At 38.9% G+C, this 26,009-nt stretch overlaps 1 protein-coding gene across 3 annotated transcripts; it reads right to left on the minus strand.

Annotated features, from left to right (window-relative positions):
- Positions 1-6,655: 6,655 nt before the first annotated feature.
- Positions 6,656-26,009, minus strand: LOC122641706 (nucleolin 1-like). Of its 3 annotated transcripts, XM_043834993.1 has the most exons (10): positions 25,568-26,009; positions 22,871-22,971; positions 22,425-22,788; positions 8,602-9,465; positions 8,366-8,423; positions 8,085-8,146; positions 7,884-7,990; positions 7,711-7,798; positions 7,066-7,399; positions 6,656-7,026 (listed from the first exon to the last, which is right to left on the minus strand). In XM_043834993.1, exons 1-9 carry the CDS (start codon positions 25,700-25,702, stop codon positions 7,067-7,069), a joined length of 2,112 nt encoding a protein of 703 aa, XP_043690928.1. In that variant the 5' UTR covers positions 25,703-26,009; the 3' UTR covers positions 6,656-7,026; position 7,066. The 3 variants fall into 3 exon arrangements, with proteins under 3 accessions (XP_043690928.1, XP_043690927.1, XP_043690929.1); XM_043834992.1 differs by having other exon boundaries at positions 6,656-7,399; positions 25,568-25,937; XM_043834994.1 differs by lacking the exon at positions 25,568-26,009 and adding an exon at positions 25,109-25,230 and having other exon boundaries at positions 6,656-7,399.

The following is a 26,009-nucleotide window of genomic DNA, read 5'->3' on the forward strand; positions in this document are numbered from 1 at the left end:
GGCCTCGGTTAATTATAAGATTACTAAGATTTGATTTTACCAAATTACCCACCTAATGTTTTGTTTACCAAAGTTACCCAAAACAAACTTGGTCCATCACAAAACTACCTAAAACAATGCCCCACCCTTTTCATCTCTCTTAAAATCAACAATGTTAGAAGCTACAACTGATGTGTTAAACAATGAACCTAGAAACTTCTAGCCAAAACATAAGTGTATTGGTAACCAATGGGAAAGTGAAACATAAAAAAAAGGTCAATGAAAAAACACGAGGTATTTTAGAATAGAGTTACTCTCCATGTAATTATAACTAGTCACATGGAGAATTCACCACCTATGTGGCATAGAAACGACAAAATACTATTATGACGTTGATATAAAGTTGATATAAGTATGAAATCTCGATTACCTAAATTATCCTCTACTGTACAAAGATCGAATCAAACCATCATTCCAATATGACAAAACCGTTAGTTTCATGTAACCAATGATTGGTCACACTAAGCAAGACCCAAATAGAATACATCTTTAGGGATCTAGAGACTTTCGACACAATAATTTCCAATTGGCTTGAGTTCATAATTAAGATTAATATGATAATATGACTTATCAGATGCGCCAAAAGTTCACTACCAAATGTGAACAAAAAGACAATTCCTTGTGCGCTGATGTGGAAAACAAGGTTGGCAGAGGATAAAAATAAAATTTCAGGTATTTTAGCATACCTCTTCGGAAGGGTTATTATAGGACTTTAAGGTACCAATACTTGATTCCTAGTTCCAAAGATAAAACATCTTAATATTTTGATCATGGATCGAGTTTTCCACCACCCATGGTGATTGGGATCCCATTTACTGAGGAGCAGGAATTGAAAGTTTGATTAGGCAACCAAAGGCATTGGCGCAAATCGTTCCTAAACAAATATATTTGTGTTCAAAAGATCAACCCAATTAAGGCAAAACTATCAATCAAATTATTCGGTGGCAACTACATATAACCAAGAGCATTGGTTATACACTAAGCATGACCCGAATAAGACACCTTAAAAAAAAAACCTAAGGTATTTTAGAATACCTCTTTTTTAGGGTTATGCTGATGGCTTTTGTGGTACCAATACTTGATCCTTGGTTCTCTTGGTACAACACTTGAAGATTTTGACCATTGAGACAACCAAAGGTATTGATGTGTATTGTTTTTAGAAGAAAAAAATTATTAGAAATGATGAGCACGCTGCGAAAGCACCCAACATATGTCATTCTCTCTCCTCCTTTAGAAAAGGCTTCATTGTCCTCGTGTATCAACCCCTATGATTGGTACATGCTGTTAGCTTATCGAAAGTTGGTTGCATACCCAACTCACTCCTATAATTTATGTAGAAAGACGTTTTCTTTTTGAAGAAGGATCACCATCCCATCAATGTTCATAAAAATTTACCCTTATTGTGCATGATCCCTATGGACATTGATCGAAGGCCTCGGTTAATGGATACCCCATTGACTGTGGCTCAAGGAAAACTCGGTCCTTTTATATATAAGAAAGAAAAATAGGGAAAATTATAAGATTACTAAGATGTGGTTTTACCAAATTACCCATCTAATATTTTATTTAACTAAGTTACCAAAATAAAGATGAGTATTACAAAACTACCTAAAAGAATGCCCCACCCCCATCACCCATCTTTTTTAGACATTTTTTGCCCTTGTTTCCAGTTTTTTTGACGTTCTCTGTTTCTTTTATCATACCGTTCGGCATTTTACACTGTTTAAAACCCTTACCGTTCGTTTCCATTTTTTTACCAAGCCAAATGTTTGGACCATGGGTTCATTATTATTCTTCCACTCTAAGGGCGTCAAATGGTCAGTTTGTACCAGTTTTAGTCGGTCAAGAAGGTTTTGTTTTTTTGGATTAAGAGTTTGTATAATAGGGGGGAGGGGGAATTAGGGGATGGGGTCCTATGAATAGGCCCCAAGGTGGTTTGAACTCATGATCTCTTATTTAAGGAGTTGGTCTTTTGCCAACTGAGCTGACCCCTTGGGGTAGTCGGTCCGAAAGTTATTTCGCATCAACCCAAACGAAGTTTAACCGTTAAGACGAGATAAAGTCTCTTTCCGATTCAATTGTGATTTTTATCGGGTTGGCTTACAAGGCTCTTATCAGTCCGTTATTGGGTTGGTACCGGTTAGTTTTTATGTTTTTCATTTATATAGATATAAAATAATGAAAACAAACAAGTGTTTTTTATTGGTTCGGCCTGGTTTTGGTCCATCTAGTCAGTTGTATTTTTGTACTAGTTTCCTTAAAGCAAAATCTGCAGCCGCCCAATCCCGGTTTAATTTCAGTCCTTTTTTCCAAGTAGGGTGGGTGAAAAGATTCTCTCCGTAACATGGGTGACAAGAAACTGGCCCTTTTTAGGATTTTTTTTACGTTCAAAGCATCATAAACCCACAAGAGCGGTTTTTTGAGCATCTTAATTATGTTAGGGGTGTCAATCGGTCGGATCAAACCGGGGTTAACCAATCTTGAAGCCTGCACCGTGACCAAGCTCGTGCATGACCCTGCAACACCACGAGGTGGGAGATACTGGGGCTCCCTGCACCTTCAGCTTCCTTAGGCCTCGTCCCTTGCCAACTAAGCTGCCCCTTGGGATTATGTTACTAGGATTTTCATTTCCCTGTAAATCTTTGTAAGGATTATGATGGAGTAATATTGCAGATATTATTCACCAAAAAAAACTATTGCAGATATTTATACTTCAGCAGAAAAAAAAACCAGATGAATCCAATATTAGGCTTTATAGTATTATTTTGATCAACAATCTGCACCTACAAAAAAATCTAGGTGCCTAGAATTGAAGCCACCTCGAAGCTTACCCAAACATCCTCTAAGGCATTTTTTAAAAAAAATGAGGTATTTTAGAATACCTTAGGCCTCATCCTTTGCCAACTGAGCTGCCCCTTGGGGTTTTGTTACTAGGATTTTCATTTCCCTGTAAATCTTGGTAAGGATTATGATGGGGTAATATTGCAGATATTAATCATCAATAAAAAATATTGCAGATAAAATACTTTAGCACGAAAAAAAAAAAAAACCAGATGAATCCAATATTAAGCTTTATAATATAATTTTGATCAACAATCTGCACCTAGAATTGAAGCCACCTTGAAGCTTACCCAAACATGTTCTACGGTCGATCCAGGGCTTGCCCTGGTGGTTCGCTACTCCTTTGGGAGAACTGCGTCAGGAGCTTGATCGGTGTTTCAAGTCTCCTTGGTGACATCTAGTCCACATTTATTTGTTTTCCAAGAAGTGGAGCCTATGGGAACCATATTTGACCCCTTGTGGGTCCTCTCCTTGCCTCCTTGTGGGGCCCTAATGGAGTTGATGGGCCCTTGAATTGCACCCAAAAAAAAAAAAAAAAACATGTTCTACGGATTTAAAAAATGAGGTATTTTAGAATACCTCTTATGAGGTTTTGAGAGAAGAGGGTTTTCACTATGCCAATATTTGATCCTTGGTTTTTAAGATACCACACAAAGGTTTTGACCATTGGAGCAACCAAGGGTATTGGTGTATATTCTCTCTAAAACAAATAATTTGTCTCCAAAATAATTCATCCAAAGTCCTCTCATAGGTTGTATAAGCTATGTTGGCTTAAGCTAAAGTTGGTCCAGCCCAAGCCTAGTGAAACACCTATTCTTCTTTGAACCTCCCTCCTAGAAGCAAAGAGAGAAACCCAAAAGAGCCACCCCCCCCCCCCCCCAAAAAAAAAAAAAAACAGAGGATCCCTCTCTCTCTCTCTCTCTTAAAATCAACTATGCTAGAAGCTATAATTGATGTGTTAAACATGGAAATTAGAAACTCTTAACTACAACATAGGTGTTTTGGTAACCAATGGATCGGAAATGTGAAACAAATAAAAATAAAAATAAAATTGAATGAATTAAAAAATATGACATAGAATAGGGTTAATCTCTACATAACCATTGTTGGTTACATGGAGCATTCACCATTTATGTGGCATAGAAACCACAAAATACCATTATGATGTTGACAAGAAGCTAACATAAGTGAAATCTTGGTTATCTAAATTACCTTTATCGTACAAAGATTGGATCTCATTCCAATTAAGACAAAATCGTCAGCCTTATTATTCGGTGGCAGCTCCATGTAACTAGTGCTAGGTACACTAAGCATGACCTGAATAGAATACCTCTTTAGGGAGCTCTAGAGACTTTAGATTAGACACAATAATTTCCATTTGGTTTGAGTTCATTATTAGGATAAATATGGCTAATCAGATGCGCCAAAATTTTTTAAATTTAGAACGAAAGAAAAAAGTTGATGTGGCAAACAAGAAAAAGTTCACAACCACATGTGAAGAAGGAGACACTTCCTTGTATGCTGATGTGGCAAACAAGGATGGGGACAGGATTGAAAAAAATAAGGTATTTTAGAATATCTCTTTAGAAGGGTTGGCATTGGACTTTAAGGTACCAATACTTGATCCCTGGTTCCAAAGATAAAACATCTTAAGATTGTAACCACTAAAGCAACCAAAGATATTGGTGTGTATTGTTTCTAAATACAATAATTTATTGGAAGTAGTTTTCTTTACTACGCCAGCACTCACATGTGTCTATCTCTCTAAGATGTCTTTTCATATGGTGAGGAGAGAGAGAGAGACTCGTGGGAGTGTGGCGTGACACTCTTGGACAGACTTCTTTTTCCCATAATTTATATATATAAAAGAATAAAAAATAAGAGAATAATTAGGAAATGGTCCAACCACCCCCTCCCCTGCCATCTCAATTGTATTTAGTAGTTTTCATTTAGAGCAATTACAGAGGAAAAAAACAGAGGAAAAAAAGTGGTATTTTAGAATTACCTTGGTTACTTAAGAATTCAGAATTTGATTCTTAACATTGAGGCAACCGAAGGTATTGGTGCAAATCCTTCTTAACGATTCTATTTGTGTGCCAAAGATCAACAAGGATTCACCATTAACCCCTTTTGACTATTCAATATAACATCCCGTGTTTTTCAGAGATATCAAATGTTTGCAGCAATCTTGATTTTTGTGTTGTTTTTTTTTATGTATGCAGAGTTAGAAATGTGTCGGCTCATATTGTTTTAAAACGAGTTTTTTTTCTTTTCCAATATCTAGGGTTATGAGGAGTCTTCTTTTCCCTAGGATTAGTTGCCTCTTATAACTAAGGGTATCAATTTGGAAGCGAAACCGGATATCAGAATCAAAACCGATCTTATAAAACAGTACCAGTACAAATTCAGTATGGTTTCGGTATGGAAAAAATCTCTCTTGGTATGGTATGGTATCGATTTTTAAGACAAAACCATCGGCATGTACCAATATTGTACCGAATTTATACCAAACCGAGGCTAAACCGTACCAAATTTTATCTAGAATTCGTCTTTCCCCTTCTCCACACTCTACTGGAATTCTATAACTTACATCTTGGGTACATTACTCCTGCTGAATATGAATTTTAATCATTTTTAATCTTTGACCAAATCTGTTACCCATATTTTTCATGAAATTTTGATTGTGACAATGCCCGTATCTATATCAAATACATATTTGATACCGAATAGAAACCGTTTTTGATACTGAATAAAAATCATTTTTAATACCGAATACAAATTGTATGGTATCGGTATTGAAAATACAATTTGTATTCAGTATGTTACGGTTTTAGTATCTGCACCTTTTTTTTGACCTCTCGCAGATAAATTTTCTCCTTGTAGGGGGGAGGGGAGGGGGTGGGGAAGAAAGAAAAAAAATGCTCATTGGTCTTTGCAATGTAGTCTTTCTTGAAGGTGATGTTTTACCCTATTATTGATAAAGATGGAGATGTTAACCTTGATTTGGGAACTAATCCCCCTAGCAAAGTATCAACTGGTTCAACATGTAAAAATGCTGCCTTCAGATCTAATGATTGGATCCTTAAGCTAGTTTTGTACAAATCATCAAAGTGACACAGAAAAAATGTCCAAGATATTCCATGTCACTACTCCTAAGTTGCAAGTATGAAATCTAAAAAGTCTTGCAACATGGGAGAATAAGGAATTGAAAATTGATTGGAGAGACTGGACCTTGAAAGCAAATTCTGTAAAATTCATCCAAGTGATGAGGAGAACAAAATGTCCAAGCTATTCCATGTCCAACAAATGGAAGAATATATCATTGAATCTGAATCTAAAAATCCAAAATGTGACCAATCTAGACCATTGTCTAGATATCCATCTAGTTAAAATTGTCACCCATTGTTTACATTTTTTATTTATTTACCAAAAAAAAAAGTTGCTTTACATTTTTTTTCTAGTATTACCAGAGTCATCTGACCTTTTTCATTAGGCATTGATATACAAAATATTTTTGAAGCTCTATCTAACAACATGGCAGTCTCCAAGTGACTCTATGGCTATGTGCTCCTTGGATAAAAATTTGATATCCCACAGAAATATGAATGCAAGAATATACAATGAAAATTATGACAATAATAACTGCAACAAAAACTATCAGAGTGAAATTCTTTTGTAGCTTTGTTTTTCTCCTTCCCTAAGCAAGTGAAAGCAAACATTTAATTGAAATTTTTAAAAAAATTATGCAACTATGGAATAACAAAAGCAGCAAAGCTCTTCAACGCCCAGGATACCACTTATCTCCATATTCACATATTTCTCTCGACACAGCTTTCAACATTTCTCTGCACAAGAAAACACTCCCGTAGCAAAAGAATGAACAAGGAAACTATCCAGCCCTCCACCCCTCCCTTTACTTATCTGTCCACCACACCCTCGTACCCGAAAAACTAAGAAAGCAAAGAAGAAAAGAACCATTACCACCTTTGACACATCCTCCTTCAGTGACCACCAAATCGGATAATACCTATCGATGTCGGCAATCACACAAATCATACCTGGTATAAATCTTCCAGGCAACTGGTTTTGATAAAATGAGGCTCCAGATAATTGTCTTCTTGTTTTGACCAGTTTCTATGGAAATAACATTCCGCTCAGTTTGTGCAGCACAGAAAACAGAGATAAATTAAGCAGGAGCAGGAGCAGAATTCCCTTCTGGCTTGGGACCTGTCCGAATGTAGGTAAGACTCCGGGTAGCAGATGGAAAATTGTTGTTGGGGGGTGCGGCACCATTCTGCACACTGGCACTGCCCTCCCCAGCTGTTGTGGATTGGGCATTTCTCTTCCACTGCAAGCTCCGGGCACCAGATTTGATCAGTGGACGGGTCCTGAATGAACGGGGGATGCCCCTTGGGAAAGGAACTCTTGCAAGCCTAGCAGCATATGGAGATGCCCGGGCCATGCGAGGCCAAGTCATCAGGGGAGCAGTTTCTTGATGGGTGGAGTTTCTCTTGACAACCTGCAAGCAGCGAAAATAGAACACAACTTTGTTCAGCATAATAAAAGATGTCAAAAAATAAAATTGACCAGACATGCCTTTGTATGCAGTTACACCCCAGTTGTATTCATACACACACCCTAAGACAAGGAGAAGCCTATTATTAATGAAGGTTTACTACAGTCAAGATGACCGGACCTATCAGAATCACTCATCCTAATGACCCTTACAACAGTGCTAAAAACACATGGAAATTCTTTATCAATAGTAAACACACCCATATGGATCAAAAAGTACTTCTACCAATTTTATTTTTATTTATTTATATATACCTTCAGAATGCGTGACAGAAAAGAGGTTCCATTCAGAGATAAGGAATTCTCAGCTGATTCTTTGCGCATGAACTCCACATAGGCAGACCTGCTCAGAAAAAATGTTTCAGCTATCATATTACAAAACAATCTGAAGTAAAAATATATCGGAAACAGTAAATGTAAAAACTCACCCTGTTGGTTGTCCAGTTGTGGCATCAGTCACAATAACAACTTTTAGAACTTCCCCAAATTTATTGAAATGCCGGGAAAGGGTGTCCTTGGTGGCTGCAAAATGAACCTACAAAAACCAACAATAGTGCAACAAAACATCAGAAATCAAGAAGATGCCCTTTCCATGCTGGTAAACTGAGTTTGGAATCAAGAATAATTACATTGCTAACAAAGATGGTTCGAGATTCAACATCCTCCAAAGGACGACCTGAAGAATATGAACCAGCAAAACAGCAGGAGAAAACGTTACTAAACAATAACCAGAAGAATATTCATAACCAAATTAAGAATATCATGTGATAAGGAATTCAGGGTTTAGTAATGAAGAAATCTATGAAAAACAAATATACGGTGTAATCAATAGTATACACTACTTTTAAATCAATTACACAGCAGAGATGCAATGATTAGCAGCTCCAGAAACAACAGCATCCATTCTTACCAGGGGTAGCAAACAAAATCTTTTGAAACTCCCGCTGAGTATGTGCAGCGGATGATTCCTGTCAACAATCGGGACATCAGCACAACTTCAGTAATCCAGTACAAAGAATAAGCACGAAAGTAGGAAATGAAGCTAAAATATAAATCTAAATAGAAAAGGAATTAATAGAAAGGATTCCATCCATCGCAAAATTCTGGTAATCAGATGATTAAACTAAGCAAGGACATGTAACTTACATGTTCATTACCAGCCACAGTGCTGTTATTCTCCTTCGAGAGCTGCACACCAGGTCTGCCTGCAACCACTTCACCCTCCTGAACAGCTTTACGATTCTTGACTTCTGCAACCTCCCTTGGTGCCTGGTAATGTGGTGGTTTCCATGTGTTTACATTCACAGAGATATTCACAATCTTGCGAGATGCGTTTGTGACCGTGTTAGGAGAATCCTGATCTTGCAAGCATTTTTTTCTTGCAACCTCATCCTTGTTCTTGGCTACACTGTACTGTACCGTTAGTGATTCTCCCTCCTTGTTTCCACCAGAGGTGCCAGTCTGAGAAGCATCTGTGACCCCACGACCCATAACATTGATATCTTCATATCCATCATTATCCGATGCAGAATCAGAAGCCAAGTCTTTTTCCCTGTCCAGTGTTGCCATATTTCTATTGAGTTCACTGTATTCATCTCTTTGTACATAATCTGAGTGGGTCAAGCCTGGAGTCGGATCAAAATCTGTTTCCATCATGTTTGATGGCCTCAATTCTGGAGATTGGCCGGTCACCCGTGATACATCCATACTATGACCCAAGCGGTCAAATACAGTCCCCGAACATCTAACCTTAACTACATCTTCGGCAGCTTCTGCTGCAGCTTTGATTGCAGTTGTCATAGCATTTGGCACTCTAGCAACGGATTTTATCCTCTGAGGTTGCTCATCAGTTAATGAATCTACTGTTGATGTAGAAACCACAGACCGAAGACGCTTCGAAGATGCTTCTGTTCTTGAATTTGATGGCCGTAAAGTACCCACTGCTTCTCTTACGGCAAATTGAAGCAGCCGACGAGGAGCATCAATAGATGAATGGGAAATTACATCTCTCTGCCAGAAGTTCATAGAAGATTAGGAAAATTAATTAGTAATGCAAGGCACAGAGTAATTATTTTTACTTGACCAACAAGTAGAATATGCCAAATGAATAAAGAAAGAGTACAACATTTTTCTTGACAACATCAAGGTATCCCTAAAAATGGAAGTAGTTTTAATTCGAATACTATTAGTTTTACCTATTAGTTTATTGAATTAAATAAGTATTTTCAATTCTAATTCAAGCAAGTTTACCTACTAAGTTTATTGAATTATAAAAGGCTATGTGGGCAGCTTGTATGGTAATATTAAAAAACAAAATCTATTGAAGGAAAAAGGTTATTTAGGATCTATTTGGCAACGTTTCTGTTCCATATAAGTATTTTTTTAGTCAGAAGTATTTATTTTTGCTTCTGTCATTAAAAAGAATTTCTGCAAGTTAGTAATGTGTTTGGTTAAAAAAAACACTTCTTTCTTCTTCCACTTCTCTCTCCCATTTCGCTGTCACTTGTCCATCGCCTCATTAATCATCTTTTACTATTTTATACATTCAATCAATGGGAAAGAGAAGAGTAGGTGGTAAGGAAAGGGGGAGTTGTCATCCATCATCTTCATTATTTTATATGTTCAAGCAATGAGAGATCCTGCCAAAGAAAGGGGAATAGTTAATCATCAAATCAAATACAGTAGGATTACAGGGAGATCACCACAAAGGCTTAAAGTATCTGTATCGGGTATCGTATCGGAAAGATGATTTTAAGAGACATATCGTATTGTATCAGAGAGACACAAGATATGTTAAAGATACACGTGGAAATGCTTAGAATACACGCGAAATACAGTTTTGAAGCATAAAACATTATAAGTAATATGTAAAATATATAATGTACAAAGAGGAGAACAAAGTACAAGAAGACAAGAGCATTCAATTGATTATGTATAAAGGATGAGGTTTCTTAGATGTACTAATACCAAAGAAAAATGTCTTCTTCAGTTTGGGGAAGATTTAGGATTTACATACACATATCATTGCCCAAAAAAAAACACTAATTTGATACAATCATTCAGGTTGATTTCACTAATCTAGTGTTTCGTTGCAAAAAAACAACAACAACAACAACTAAGCCTTTATCCCAAATGAATGGGGTTGGCTACATGGATCCATAATACAAGTACAAAGAAAGGAAGTTGTAAGGAACACAATAACCTCAATAACAACCCAGCAAAAACACACCTAAATGGGGTCGGCTACATGAATCCTTTCCCTCCACTCATCTCTATTCGAGGTCATACTTTATACAAGGCCTAAGCTATGCATATCTTTCCTCACTACTTCTCCTAGGCTCATTTTCGCCCCCCCCCCCACCTCTTTTGGTTCCTTCGATCTGGATCAAATAACTCCTCCGAACTGGGGGTATCCCAAGGCCTCCTTTGAACATGGCCATGCCACCTCAAACGACTTTTTCGCAGCTTATCAAGTATCAAGGTAACTCCCAACTCAGCTCTAATATGTTCATTCCTTACTATATATCCTTCCTTGTTTTACTGCACATCCATCTCAACATCCTCATCTCGACTACACTTAGTTTATCTACATCCCGTTTCTTAACTGCCCAGCATACCGCCACGTATATAATAGCCGGTCGTATGACTGTCCTATAGAATTTTCCTTTAAGTTCTAAAGGAAGATGACAATCACACAACACTCTAGACATACCTCTCCACTTCATCCATTCTACTTTAATTATATGTAAAACATCATCCTGTATACCACCTCCTTTTTTTAAGATTGACCCTAGATATCTAAACTAATCACTTTGGGGTATCTCTCTCTCCTCAATATTCACCATTTCATTATCCGTCTTAGTAGAGCTAAAGTTACACACCATATACTTCGTCTTCGAGCTACTTATCTTAAAACCTCTTGATTCCAGGGTTGATCTCCATAACTCCAACTTAGCGTTAATCCCTGCTTTTGTCTCATCCAACAAAACAATATCATTAGCAAAAAGCATACACCACGGAACCTCCTCTTGAATGTTCCTGGTTAAGTCGTCCATGATAAGTGCAAACAAATAAAGGCTTAGAGTTGATCCTTGATGTAAGCCAATTGAGATTGGGAAATCACTCCCTTGACCTCCCACTATTCTCACACTACTGACCACACCCTCATCATACATATCTTTAATTATATCTGCATACTTACTTGACACCCTTCTCTTCTCTAATACTTGTCATATTAACTCTCTAGAGACTGTCATATGCTTTTTCTATATCAATAAAGACCATATGGAGATCCTTCTTGCAAACTCTAAATCTTTCCATGTGCCTCCAGAGTAAGTAAATGGCTTCCATCGTGGATCTACCAGGCATAAATCCAAATTGGTTATCAGAGACAGTAGTTTCTGTTGAGAGATTAGAATTAGGAGTGAATGCTTGGATGATTAATGATCACCCCAAACTCTTTATTTATATTGAAAATAGAGGACAGAATTACAAGCAAGCAATGTGGGACTAAACCCACATAATAGAAACAAGAATAAAACAATAAAAAGTCCAGAATACCTCCCACGGTATTCTGGCCCATATAATCCAACACTCCCCCTCAAGTTGGAGCATATATGTCGTGCATGCCCAATTTGACTAAGATAGGAAGAAACACTTTACCACTTAGCCCCTTGGTGAACACATCGGCTAACTGATCAGCAGACTTCACAAAGGGAACACAGATGAGTCCGACTTTGAGCTTCTCCTTGATGAAATGTCGGTCAACCTCAACATGCTTAGTACGATCATACTGGACAGGGTTATGAGCAATGCTAATGGCTGCTTTATTATCACAATAAAGCATCATGAGAAGATGGACAGCAACACCAATATCCTGCAACAATCCTCTAAGTCACAAAAGTTCACAGATTCCTCATGCCATTGCACGGAACTCTGTTTCAACACTGGACCTTGCCACAACATTCTGCTTCTTGCTACGCCACGTGACAAGGTTTCCACCCACAAAAGAACAATAGCCAGAAATTGATTTTCTGTCAGTAGAGCCAGCCCAATCGGCATCAGTATACGCTTCAACCTTCAAATGACCATTGGGAGAGAGAAGAATTCATTTTCCTGGAGCAGACTTCAAATATCGGAAAATATGAAGGACTGCCTCCATGTGAGAGGAATAAGGATCATGCATAAACTAGCTCACCAAACTTCAGCAATGGCTATGTCAGGTCGTGTGTGAGAGAGATAAATTAGTTTGCTCACTAATCGCTGATAACGGCCTTTATCGACAGGTTCACCCTCTTTCTCCCTAAGTCTTGTAGAAGCTTCCATAGGAGTATCTGAAGGATGACAACCTAGCAACCCAGTCTCAGACAATAGATTTAGGATATATTTCCTTTGAGAAAGGAATATGCCCTTTGAAGATTGAACAACTTCTATCCCTAGAAAATATTTTAGAGTCCCCAGATCCTTTACTTTAAACTCACAGCCAAGGAAGTGCTTCAATTTCTTGATAGCATCACCATCATTACCAGTGACCACAATATCATCCACATAGACTATGAGAATAGTTACTTTGTCACCAACTCGTCTGATGAACAAAGTATGATCAACATTCCTTTGCTTATATCCTGCTGAAATCATAGCCTTCTGAAACCTGCCAAACCACGCTCTAGGTGACTGCTTCAAACCATAAAGAGCACACTTCAATTTACAGATCTTGCCCCTGGTCCTGTTATCAGAGAAACCTGGTGGAACATCCATGTATACCTCTTCCTCAAGCTCCCCAAGGAGGAAGGCATTCTTTACATCCAACTGCTGAAGATCCCACCCAAGATTTACCGCACAAGATAATAACACCCTTACAGTGTTTAGTTTCGCCACTGGTGCAAAAGTCTCCTGATAGTCAACTCCATAAGTTTGAGTGAACCCCTTTGCAACCAGTCGTGCCTTATACCGATCCACTGTCCCATCTGCCTTCTGTTTGACCATAAAAACCCATTTACATCCAACTGGTTTTACCCCTGGAGGAAGAGCCACAAGATCCCACGTATTATTTTTGTATAGTGCTCTCATTTCTTCCAACATTGCTGCCTTCCACTTTCCATTTGTAGATACTTCCTGCCAATTTTTAGGAATGGAAACAGGAGGAAGAGAAGATACAAATGCACGAAAAGAAGGAGAAAGAGAACTATAAGAAACAAAACGAGATATGGGATGCAGAGTGTAAGTCCTAGTACCTTTGCAATGAGCAATAGGTAGGTCGGAGGAAGAGGGCTTACCAGGAGAGGAAGGTCCCGTTTGGTAACACTTCCGTTCTGGGAGAATGTTCTTTTTATAGAAGTGCTCTTTTTCAATTCCTTGCTGCAAGAATACTCTCATGGAAGAGAAACAGCGTTTGGTAAAACTGTTCCAAAAGTGCTCCATGAACAGAAAAAGAACAGAAACAATGTTTGACAAACATTTTACAAAATCACTTCTTTTGTACAAAAAAAATTACATAAATGCCATTATGTTCATTCTTAATCCATAATAATTATGATTATATTACTTGGGTTGCTCGAAGCTGTAAAACCACCAACCAACCATCTGTGCAATGTGTTTGAAACTTGAAACAATGGATTGGGAGCAGTGGAGGAATCATCTTAAAAAAAGAGTACAACCCCACCATTCATTAATTAATGTCGTTCTTCACAAGTAGAGGGGCCTACCAACAATATAGCTACCATGAATATTGATGATGATGATGATGAAGTTGGCCCATGTACAATATGGAAGCAGGAAAAGGCCCCAAATATATTTATTAGACAACCACACACAGGTTTTAGGGGGAATCTGATCATGTGTGGATGAAAAGACAAAAAAAAGGTAATAAAGAGAAAGTCTAATAGTTCACCTTGTAAGACAGTCCTCTGGATATAACTCACCCTGTCATTCAATTAGTATGAGCATGAAGGATGTTTATTTTCCATGGGAAAATGGATATATATGATGGGTCCCATGAAGGATGTTTTCAGTTTTGACTTCAAGAATTAAGACAGAATTATATGGATAATCATCCTATTATAAAATACAGAAAAGAAGAAGAAGAAGAAAATATGTAGTCTATGTATTGGAGATTGAAAAAAATTACAGAGGATCTCAACCGAACAAAGGGGATTTTTGCAGGTTACCCCTATTGTTCGTTACACACACACACACACACACACACACACAGAGAAGGGGATCGTACCTTGTGAATGAATCGATGGAGTTGCAGGGAGAGGGAGACGAGCTCAGCCATGGAGTTGCAGAGGGTTTCAGTCGTGAGAGAAGGGTATAGCGTGAGAGAGAAGGGTTTTGTGGGTTTTGCGTTTTGCGTGAGAGAAGAGTTTTATCGGGAACACAACTCTATTTTTTCCCTTTTTAATCTTTAAGTTGAGCTGAAGAATCGAAGAAGCTTCTAATTGGTATTTCTCAATTCCTGATCTTTTCATGTTTTTTGAGCCGGTTCAGTCCGTGAGAACACAAGATTGGAGCATGTGTGCCAAACGCATTTCTACTCTATATGCACTTCCGTAGAACAAAAGAACACTAGAAGCACTCTCCAGGAGTGTTACCAAACGGGACCGAAGAATCTGGATCTTGAGCCAGCAACTGGATGGGTATCGGTGCTACAGTGGATTGAAGCTGGCCCCCTTTTGGTGCTCCCTTTTTATAGGTGATCATATTGGAATTGTCAATCTTCTTCTGAAACTCACCAATAGTTCTCTGGACAAGAGTCAACTCCCCCTGAATAGGAACATCAGTAACACTCTTTGCCATGGTCTCCCCTAGTAAATTACTCCCTTCGGATGAGGGGGGAACAGCCAGAGGAGGCTGGGCAGCAGCCAAGGGAGATTGGGCAACAGTCAAAGGAGGCTGGGCAGCACCCGTAGGTGGCTGGAAAGCACCCGTAGGGGTTAGAAAAGGAGGAACCTCAAGAGGAGGAACCTAAAAGGACAGCACATCTTCACTGGAACTCTCCCCCTGAAGAGGTGGTGAAGAATAATAGGAAACAGTCTCATGAAAAATAACATCCATACTGACCAAAGTACGGCGGGAAGGTAGGTGGTAGCACTTGTAACCCTTCTGGGTTGGAGAATAATCCAAGAAAATATAACGTAACGCCCTAGGTTCAAGTTTTCCTGGAGATTTTGTATCTCTAACACACACAACTAAACACCTTGGGAGTAACAACAAAGGAGGAATTCCCCAGCAAAACGTCAGCTGGACTACAGGAGTCAAGAACCCGGGAAGGTAGCCTATTGATGAGATAGGCAGCAGTGAGGACAGCATCTCCCCAATACTGAGATGGGACATGTCTAGCAAACATCAAAGCCCTGGCCACCTCTAACAAGTGGCGGTTTTTCCTTTCTGCCACACCATTCTGGGCAGGGGTATCAACACAACTGGTCTGGTGAACAATACCATGGTTAGCTAGATAGTTTTGAAATTGAGATTCTTTATACTCGGTTCCATTATCACTTCTCAATATTTTGAGAGTAGCCTGGAACGGAGTTTGGACCATTTTATGAAAATGCCGAAAACACTCAAAAACCTGATTTTTTATGTGTAAAAGATATACCCATGTGTGCCTAGAGTGACAGTTAATAAAAGAAACAAACCATTGGCAACCAGAAATAGATGTTTTACGACTAGGACCCCAAACATCATAATGCACCAATTAAAAACAAGAAGAACTCCTTTTATTTGATAAAGAATAAGTTGATCGTGTCTGTTTGGCCAGAACACAAGCCTCACAAAAAAAGTCATTCTTAGTACATGGGGTGACCAGACTAGGAAATAAATGTGTTAAAATTCCTAATGGAGGGTGACCTAATCTACAGTGTCATTGGTAAAGTTCAGAAGAGACCAAGGAGTTCTAAGGTAGTGGAGAAGGTAATGGTGGTGGAGAGGGACGACCATCTTCAAGCAGGTATAATCCACCATGTACTTTACCCAATCCAATCGTCTTCCCAGAGCCCAGATCCTAAAAAACACAATGGGAAGGAAAAAACATTACTTTGCAATTAAGATCACGAGTAATACAACTAGCAGAAAGAAGGTTAGTAGTAAAATTAGGAATATGTAAAACAGAGGACAAAGGAAGAGAAGAAATACAGTTGATGATTCCGTTTCCAGATATGGAGGAAAGGGAACCATCAGCTACTTTGACCTTGTCTTTCCCAGAAGTGGGAGAATAACGATGGAACAAGCTAGAGGAATCGATCATGTGATCTATAGCTCCAGAATCTATGATCCAAAGATGGAAAGCTACAGAAGCACAATGACCACCAAATGGAATACCCGACCGGGCAAAGTGTGAACTCAAGGAGCAAATGTGTTGGGTGTGACGCAGATGTAGTAGAGGCAAGAAGAATCAAGTCCTTAGCACACGTAGGAATGCCCTGTAGATCATCCCGGGATAGACCAATGTCAGTAGCAGAGGCTGTAGTGTCAGTCTCAGTGTGATGAGCCTTGTTCTTTAGCTTTGTCATTGTCTTGGCAGCCCTTTTTGCTTCAAAGTCAGCTGGTTTCCCATGAAGTTTCCAACACTTCTCTTTGGTGTGGTAAGGTTTGTGACAGCACTCACAAACAACAGTCCCTGTAGTAGAATCACCAAGAGAAGTAGTGCCAACAGCTGCAAGAGTAGCCGGGGCAGCAGCCTTGAGGGCTGATCTGTCAGTAATAGGTGGGTGCAGCATAGCAGCCCTACGGTTTTCCTCAGAGGACACCAAGGCATAGGATTGTTCAAGTGTGGGAAAAGGCTTACGGCCTAATACTTGAACACGAATCTGGTCATACTCCACATTTAAACCAGCCAAAAAATCATACACCCTGATCTTGCCACATGCTTCTTATATGAAGCAATGTCAGCAACTGTAGTAGGGTGGAAATCAGAGAAGTTGTCCAATTGATGCCACAGACTGCGTAGAGTAGCATAATATTTGGAAACTGAAAATTCTCCCTAAGTAGTGTGGAGGACCTTTTGCCTGAATTCATATACTTGGGCATCATTACCAAGCTGCCCGTAAGTTTCCTTGCAAGCAGCCCAAATCTGAGAGGCTGTATCAAGGAGAAGAAAATTATGTTGCAGATCTGAAGTCATAGAACCAATCAGGTAGGACATGAGAACACCATTGTTGGCAAGCATCTTTCTTGAGCATGACCGTCTCAATTGGTATAACAGTGGTGCCATTAATGTGACCAGTAAGGCCACGGCCAGTAATGGCAAAGGAAGCAGACCGAGACCAAAGCAAGTAATTAGAACCATCTACTTTGATTGGATTAGTAGAAAAGGCACGAAACTCTGATTTGCCTTAGCCATCACCAACAGAAGTTATAGTAGAATTAGTTGAGTCACCCATGATCATAGAGAAGTTGGTGTGATGAGAAACCCCAGAATCCCTTCAAGGTAAGGGCTGAAATTTGGTGGAGAATCCTCTTATAATATAGGGAGAGATGTCTCAAAAAACCACCAGCATCTAACAGAGAAAACCTTGAGATCAACTTTTTCAGGGTTTTAAAAAAAACCCTGATTTTTGTGAAATCGATGGAGGGCTGATTGCTGACAAAAAAACACCAGATAGAGCTGAAACTTGGATCGAGTATGCTTCTAATAGGACTGAAGTACTCCTCCAAAAACCAGCCCCAATGGAAACCTAAAACTCCTAGATTGATATTTGTCAGGGTTTTGGACTTTGGAGAAAACCCTGATTTGATGAAAAGAAATCGATCTAGATCTTCAATCTTGTTGGAGATAGAAACTGAGCCAAAGAAATAAATATTGCCGCAGTTCTTGAGTCTTCAATGAGGTAGATTGGTCCCTTGGCAAGAAGTGGAAGCAATCCAAAAAAACTGAAGAAGCAAATATCACAGGCAGCAAGAGCTTGTCCCTATCGATCAAAAAACTGTATCATAGGATGAGGTAAAAGGGGGGCAGCAACTGGATCTATCGATCACCCCATCAGTGCTGCCCTAGTGGGAGAATGATGGAGAGAGAAGATCAAAACAAAAGAGGGGGTGGAAAGAAGAGATCGAGATTGAAAGGGAGGAGGGGGTAAATCAAGAATGGAAGGAAATTCCCTAATTTTAACACCTGCCCGCTCCCAAGGGGACTTGATACCCTAACCCCTGCCTGCTCTGATACCATGTTGAGAGATTAGAATTAGGAGTGAATGCTTGGATAATTAATGATCACCCCAAGCTTTTTATTTATATTATTGAAAATAGAGGACAGAATTACAATGCACGACTAAACCCACATAATAGAAACAAGATTAAAACAGTAAAAAGTCCAGAATACCCCCCACAGTATTCTGGCCAATATAATGCAACAGTTTTTCTTCTCAAATGGGCTTCAATAACTCTCTCCCATAATTTCATAATAAAGGGGAAAAAAAGGCATACCCAGTGCACGAGGCTCCCGCCACTGAGGGGTCTAGGGAAGGTCATATAATGTAAGCAGCCCTTACCCCTGCTTTTGCAAAGAGGCTGTTTCCAGACTTGAACCTGTGACCACTTGGTCACAATGGACAACCTTTACCGTAGCACCAAGGCCCACCCTCTATAATTTCATAGTATGACCCATTAATTTTATGCCTCTATAATTTCAAACTAAAATCAATATTTGAGCAAAAAAATCAAAGTTTTGATAGACAACTGTTTCTTGCAAAAATCTGGTTTCGATCCTTGATTGTAGGTTGTTAATCACCAAAAGATGATGAAATCAAAACTAGAGTTGCTTTTGCATGTAGAAACAAGGAAACAAGATGGTTTTGCCAAAACAAAATTGATTAGAATGTCTTACAAGAGCTCTTGGTAAGTGTTTTGTAGTCATGGCTCGTGTAATATAGCTTATAAGGGATAAAATTATGGTCATCCTCAGCAGAACTGTAATTTTCGGAGTTTCCGAAATTGCATGTCATTGAACTGTTCACAGGAGCTTAAGAGAGGCATTGGTTCTGTGGAAGAAGCTCATCATTTTGAAGCAGAGAGTTGAACCAAATCACCGGAGCTAACTGGAACAGGGAGGGTCTTGGGGTTCGAAGCCACCGGCACCACCACCACCTTCAGAGTGGGTTGAGATGAGAGAGAGTTGGGAGAGGAGGAGAAACGTGAAGAGACAAGTGTTGGGTATCGGGAGGGGGGGGCTTTCCATTTTTGTCCCTTCACTTTCGTTTTTAAACAAAAAAATGCAAATTTAGATTTGTTCTTTTCCGTTCTTTTTATCCAGTTCACTACAAAAGAACAGAAAAATGAACCCGTGTCACCAAACACATTTCTGTTCTTTTTTGTTCCAAAAAAACAAAAGAAATACTTAAAAAGAACATTGCCAAACAAACACTAAGCCTCACTTGCAAATTTTAAAGAAGGAATCCATGGAATTACATTCTTCATATGGCACAACACATGCATGTCCAATCACTGGAGATTTCCTTACACAAACATCATCCCAACCAGATGATCTTAAACATGAAATGGGAGGACTTGTCTGGATCATCTAGAATATTATTCCTCTCATCAGCTAGCATTAATCACCAGGAGTAGCTAATTCTGACACCATAAATCTAGAAGGGACCTCTTTAATTGAACAACCAGCATAGGAGTCATCCAGCCCATGGATAAATAAGAAACATGAAATATTATAGTGCAAAAAAAATGATATTCAACCAAAATTCAGTAGACAAAGATGGAATGAGCCAGAAATTTCTTTTTCATTGTTTTTTATGCTGGTGATCTTCCCAAACTGGAACACAATCACCATGCAAAGGAGTGCATTTTGTTTGGGCAGCGGGGGTGGAAGAACAGAAATGTAAAGTAACTGATATTAATCAGAGAAGCTGATGGTTTTACTTCTAGTACTAACATCTTGTGCAAATAATTGAAGCCAAGACAACCAACATATCAGATGAGTCAGTAGCTAAGAGCAAAGCTGCATTACAGGTATTCCCTTCAGCAATTTTGTGTATGCCCTAAGTTATTTTTCAGCCTGGAACCTCCATCTCAGACTAATACCTCTCAGCTCTGTGAATATCTCTCTTCTTTTTATAAGACCATGCGGGGGGGGAGGGGAAGCAAAATGAAATTTCTGTTTCTTTTTTTCTCTCTTTTGGATTGGCCAAGTGGGAAGGCGGATATGGAACAGGGAAACAAAGAATGGCAGGAGTCTTGGCAGTTTTTTTTTAAAGCTATAGGATCAACCAGGGGACTGAACCAGCATCTACCAAAGCTTGATCTAAGGCAGAAGTCTTGGTCATTAACCCAAAAAAGTTGAAGAGAATTTTCAGAATGTATTGTATTTTCGTTGATTTCAAGCATGTGATTCCAGTTAAAATTTATGACTTCACCTAGGAGTAAAATCCATAACCCACTTACCCAGACGATTACCCCGCCCCCTCTTTGTGCTACAAATTTTTTCTCAAAAATTCCAAAGCCTCTGCAATGCTTATGCTCCTTCGCATAAGAGGACTCATTGTTCCTGTCGTAATGCATCACGTTTTTACTATGATTTGGGTTTGTTCAATAAAGCCACATTCATGTTTTTCCAAAGAGTCACTTAAACAATGTCCAGGATCACTGCAGTAGGCTGGTAATGAAGGGTCATTAGTATTTGTTCTTTTATTGTCTGTAGTCCTTCTAGCTTAGAGTGCAGAGGGTTAATTTTGTACTTTTTATGTTGAACATTCTAACAAGGATTATTGCGGTCTCAAGGGAGAGATTTTCATTTGTTTTGTATCCCTAAAAGAAGTAGATGCTAAAAGAGAGTCCTGGGTCTTTTATGTCTGGTCTTGTTTTGTAATTAACATTTTTTGGTGTCTTGATCTCCACGTAAGTTCCATTGTTATTTTCAAGTCTCTATCTATTGGTTCATTGGGGTGCTACTCCATCTAACTGCCGCTCATGTGGTCTGAGTGAATCTTATTCATTTATTGCTGCTCCTTGTAATTCTGGAAAAGTATAACAATACAATCTACAACCTCTAATTTTATTGTTTTCATTAGTTAAATCCTAGATCTTATCATCCCGCATTCAATATTCTATCAGGAAAGGGTCCTGGGTCTTTTGAGCCTGGCCTAGTTTTGCAATAGATATTTGACTTTTGAAATCCTGATGTCCATATGAATTGAAGAAACTGCATTTCCGTTTTCAGATCACCATCCATCAGTCCACCGATTGATGGACCATGTGGTCTGCATCCATCTTACTTCTTTATTTATTAATTTTCTATTTTGATAGATGTCCATCTTTTTTCTTTATTGTTCTTTTAGGTTCTGAAAGTTTGATTTCACAATCCGCGACCTCCATTTTATTTTATTTTTTAATCAAAGAATCAAGATCTTAAAAGTTCAAATCCTAAACCTTTTCAATGTCAAAATCTTCAATGGCATTTCCCTGGACCCTCTCCAGATTTTTCTCAAATCTCCCATATTTTCTTCTTTTTCCCCCTATATTTTGGACGTCTGAGTCCCAAAGAAATGAAAGGGAGGGGGAAGATCATCTTCCTTTTTGAAGTAAAATAATTAGGTAATTTTGTTATAATGCCGGTCATACAGTAGGCATATGGCATACCCCCCCCCCCCCCCCAAAAAAAAAACACTCAGTTATTTTACTTTTAGAAATTAAATACATAGAACTCCCTAGATACGATAGTGGAAATTAAATACATAGAACTTCCAGTGACAAAAACTATGCAAGTTTGAAAGAATTAAAACAACACATAAAATTATTTAAAAAGAAATACATAATACAACCAAGTCGAGACATTTTCAGGTAAGAACTCCAAACCCTTTTAAACATCAGCAAAAACTTGGGCATAAAGTTACTTAGAATCCATTCACCAGTAAAAGTTTCCAAGATTTGAAAGGTATTTAATGAAAAAAGCAATGTTGAACATCATGAGGAACAAAGCATATAACCGCTGTTCACTAAAAGAAAATAATAGAAATTCTAACCTTTGTTTGATGTCGTTCTTCTTGCCGACTCCTTTTTTCCCGGACCGAAGGCCTGGGAGAACGAGATCTTTTCACACGACCAGACTTTTGATGAATTTTCTCCTCTAGATGGAAACTTTCAATCTCAGAGCTTCGAAGAGGAGGAGGTTCATCCACATCCCTCACCAGTCCTTTCCATTCCCTATTCCGCCGGCTTCTAGACTCCATAGTATATTTTTCTCTTCCATATTCAGAATCCAACTGCTGAGAATCATTTCTCGCCACATCTTCCCCAAATATTGGTTTTGCTTTGACAATTTCATCTTGATTACATAATGAAGGTTGAGCATACAAATGCAAATTTGAAGAGAGATGGTCCCAAAGCCTGCAAAGAGATAGCACAGCAGGTGATGACAACTTATAGCTAGCAATAGTTTTATGAGCTGAATGTAGTGAAGTGAAATTACCATGAAACAAAAGAATCGGTGTCATCCCCCAAAAATACATTCAGCTCATTCTGTGCCTCATCCTTGCGCTTGCCATTCCTCAGTAAGACGATGACATATTCCTGCAAATGCAAATTGAGAAATTGATATAATAATAATGCTAAATGTTCCACTATTTTCTTTGAAAATCAGCTTTTCAATCTTCTTATAAACATATGTAACAGACTCTCTTGGCGATCAATTGCTGAATACCAACATCTTCATCCCTCTTTGGTGAAAACATGACACCGATGGGCATAGGATTTAGTTAACCATCCCAGCAACTTGAGGCAACTTGCCTGTTTTAGACTTCAGAATGCAAGTAGGGTTCAATTCAGTAAAAACATGCATCATAGTAAAGTACAGAGTTCAGGTTGGGGAGTTGGCGATCAATTGCTGAATACCAACATCGCTAAGAAAACTTGTTTTAAGACATGGCAAAGGTCTAAAGAGGTAGAGGATCTAAAAAGATACAAACTCTCTAGAAACTAAGCTAAGAAGATTGTGGGGAAAGCAAGGCATAGTTGTCACGGCGTCTAGGCGACTAAGCGACCAAGGCACCTGGATGCCTTGACAACTATTTAGCAAGGGCGAAGAAATATAAAGATCTCTATAATAATCTGAATTCAAAGGATGGGGAAAAAACTATATATAAAAAAGCTAAAACGAGAGAAAAGAAGACCAAAGATTGTTGGTGGAGAGGTGCGTCCAGAGTTTTGTGCGATCGGCATATTCCTTTAAAGCTTAAAGGAAAATTTTATAGGACTGTCATTAAACCAGCCATGATGTATGGTGCGGAATGTTGGACTGTTAAGAAGTGCCATATAAATAAACTACACATAGCGGAGATGAGGATGCTAAAATGGATAAGTGGGAAACTAGGATGGATAAACGAATGACCATATTAGAGCTGGGTTGGGAGTAGCTCGGATCCATGATAAACTTAGACAGAGTCGTTTGAGGTGGCATGTCCATGTTCAACTAAGGCCTCTGGATGCCCCCGTACGAAGGAGTGACTTGATTTAAATTGAGGGAACCAAAAGAGCCAGAGGTAGATATAAAATAACCATAGGAGAAGTGGTGAGAAAAGACATGCTTAGCTTAAGCCTTGTACCATGTATGACTTCAAATAGAGCTGATTGGAGAGCAAGGAGGATCCATGTGGCTGACCCTATTTAGTTGGGCTATGATGTTGTTGTTGTTGTTGTTGTTGTTGTTGTTGTTATGCACCCCAAAACATTATGTATGGTGCGGACTGCTGGGCAATTAAGAAGCAGCACGTAGATAACCTAAGTGTGGCAGAGATGAGGATGTTGAGATGGATATGTGACAAGTTGGGAGTAGCCTCTATAAGAAGCAGCGCAAAAACATCAAGATTAAGAAGGATAAAGTAAGGAATGAACAGATTAGAGCTGAGTTGAGGGTAGCCCCTATACATGAGAAGCTTCGAGAGAGTCATTAGAGGCGGCATGGTCATATCCAACGGAGGCCTTGAGATGCACTAGTACGAGGGAGTGATTTGATTCAGATTGAAGGACCTAAAAGAACTAGGGGCAGGCCTATAATGACCCTAGTAGAAGTAATGAGGAAAGACATGCAAAGGTTGGGCCTTGTCTCAAGTATGGCCTCGAATAGAGCTGTCTAGAGGACATCGATTAGGTGGGTATTGCTGAGTTTTGTCGATGTTGTTCTTCTACTATTATTGCTAATATTTGTTGCAATTTACAACCCTCATAGCTGAGGCTCTTCTTCTGACCATTAGAACGCGAGTACAAGAATACAGAAGATTCAAGACATAAAGACATCCATGGACAATGATTTTGGAAGCTAAAGACCTCCATCAGTGAATAGATGTCAAAAAGGATGGAGGGAGAAAACACACGCAAGCAGACATAGAATCAGGATGAGTAAATTTATGGCCTTCTATGTACCCTTTGAGAACCCAAATTGTGAAGCTTATACAGATTAGACTTCACCTATAGTGATCTCAAATCTAAATAGTAACGCATTGACGTTCAGAAAGCAATATAATTTTCAGTCTTAGTATCACACATATGTTTGTGTAGAGTGCAGTAAAATTTTCAGTTCAAGTGTTACATGTTCAATTTTCCTAAATGGGGATGGGAGACCATTACTATTCAGAAGGCCTGCAAAGTCACTAGTTAAGGATTAAAATATGAACAGCTGATTCAAGTGTTACAATTCAGAAGGCCTGCTTACATGTCCATAACAGTTATAGGAGCATCTATTAACCCCCTTAACAGTTTTCTTGACCCAGTTTGTGAAATCTCCTTCATGAGTGGGAAGAAGAACTTCGAATCTGAGAGAGAAATGCGAGCTAATTTACTGCTAGCATGTCAGACACGTGAGCTGGATGTCTTCTCTGTCTGTCGCGCGTTATATGGATGCAATAGTAACCGAAACAATACCGATTACTGAAACCCCGGGTGAATTCCTGTGAGTGGTGAAATCAAACCGACAACTTCTCTCAAAAGTAACATCAATACGATAAACTAAAACCTCTCTAAACCCAAAAACTTAACATTCCACAACATCCATCCCATCAAACACTCGAACTCTCATTTCAACAAAAAAGCAAAAGTTCGTATAACCGAAATGGCGATATATTGGATAGATGCATAGAAAAAGATAGAGAGAGAAAGAAAAGCGAACACATACCACAAGAATGTCGTCGGTGTAATCTCCCATAAACTCTTTCAACTTATCCTTGATTCTCTCACGCAACCCGGCCGCTCCCTCGCCGCTGAAATTAACCCTAAATGTTCGATCGTCGACTCGATCGGGACCTTCCATATCCTAATTTCTGCTATAAAAAGTAAATTTATCAGCGCTCCGGGGGTGAGTAAAAAAGATACTCGACTTCGTCTCTTCGATGGAGATTCGCAGACAAATGAGCTCCTCAGATAAGAAAGCTTGTGATCCTAAAATTCCTTAATCGATTGTATGAGAAGTGCGAAGAGGTTACTTCAATGAATCCGCAACGAAACTTGATAAACAAACAATATATAAGCACATTTACAAAACGATGAATCTGCAACGAAAGATGTTTATATCTAAGTAGAGGTTATTCCGATCAAACAGACTTTTTCCGGCGAAAAAT

This window comes from Telopea speciosissima, chromosome 10 (genome assembly GCF_018873765.1).
Source record: "Telopea speciosissima isolate NSW1024214 ecotype Mountain lineage chromosome 10, Tspe_v1, whole genome shotgun sequence".
NCBI lineage: Eukaryota > Viridiplantae > Streptophyta > Magnoliopsida > Proteales > Proteaceae > Telopea > Telopea speciosissima.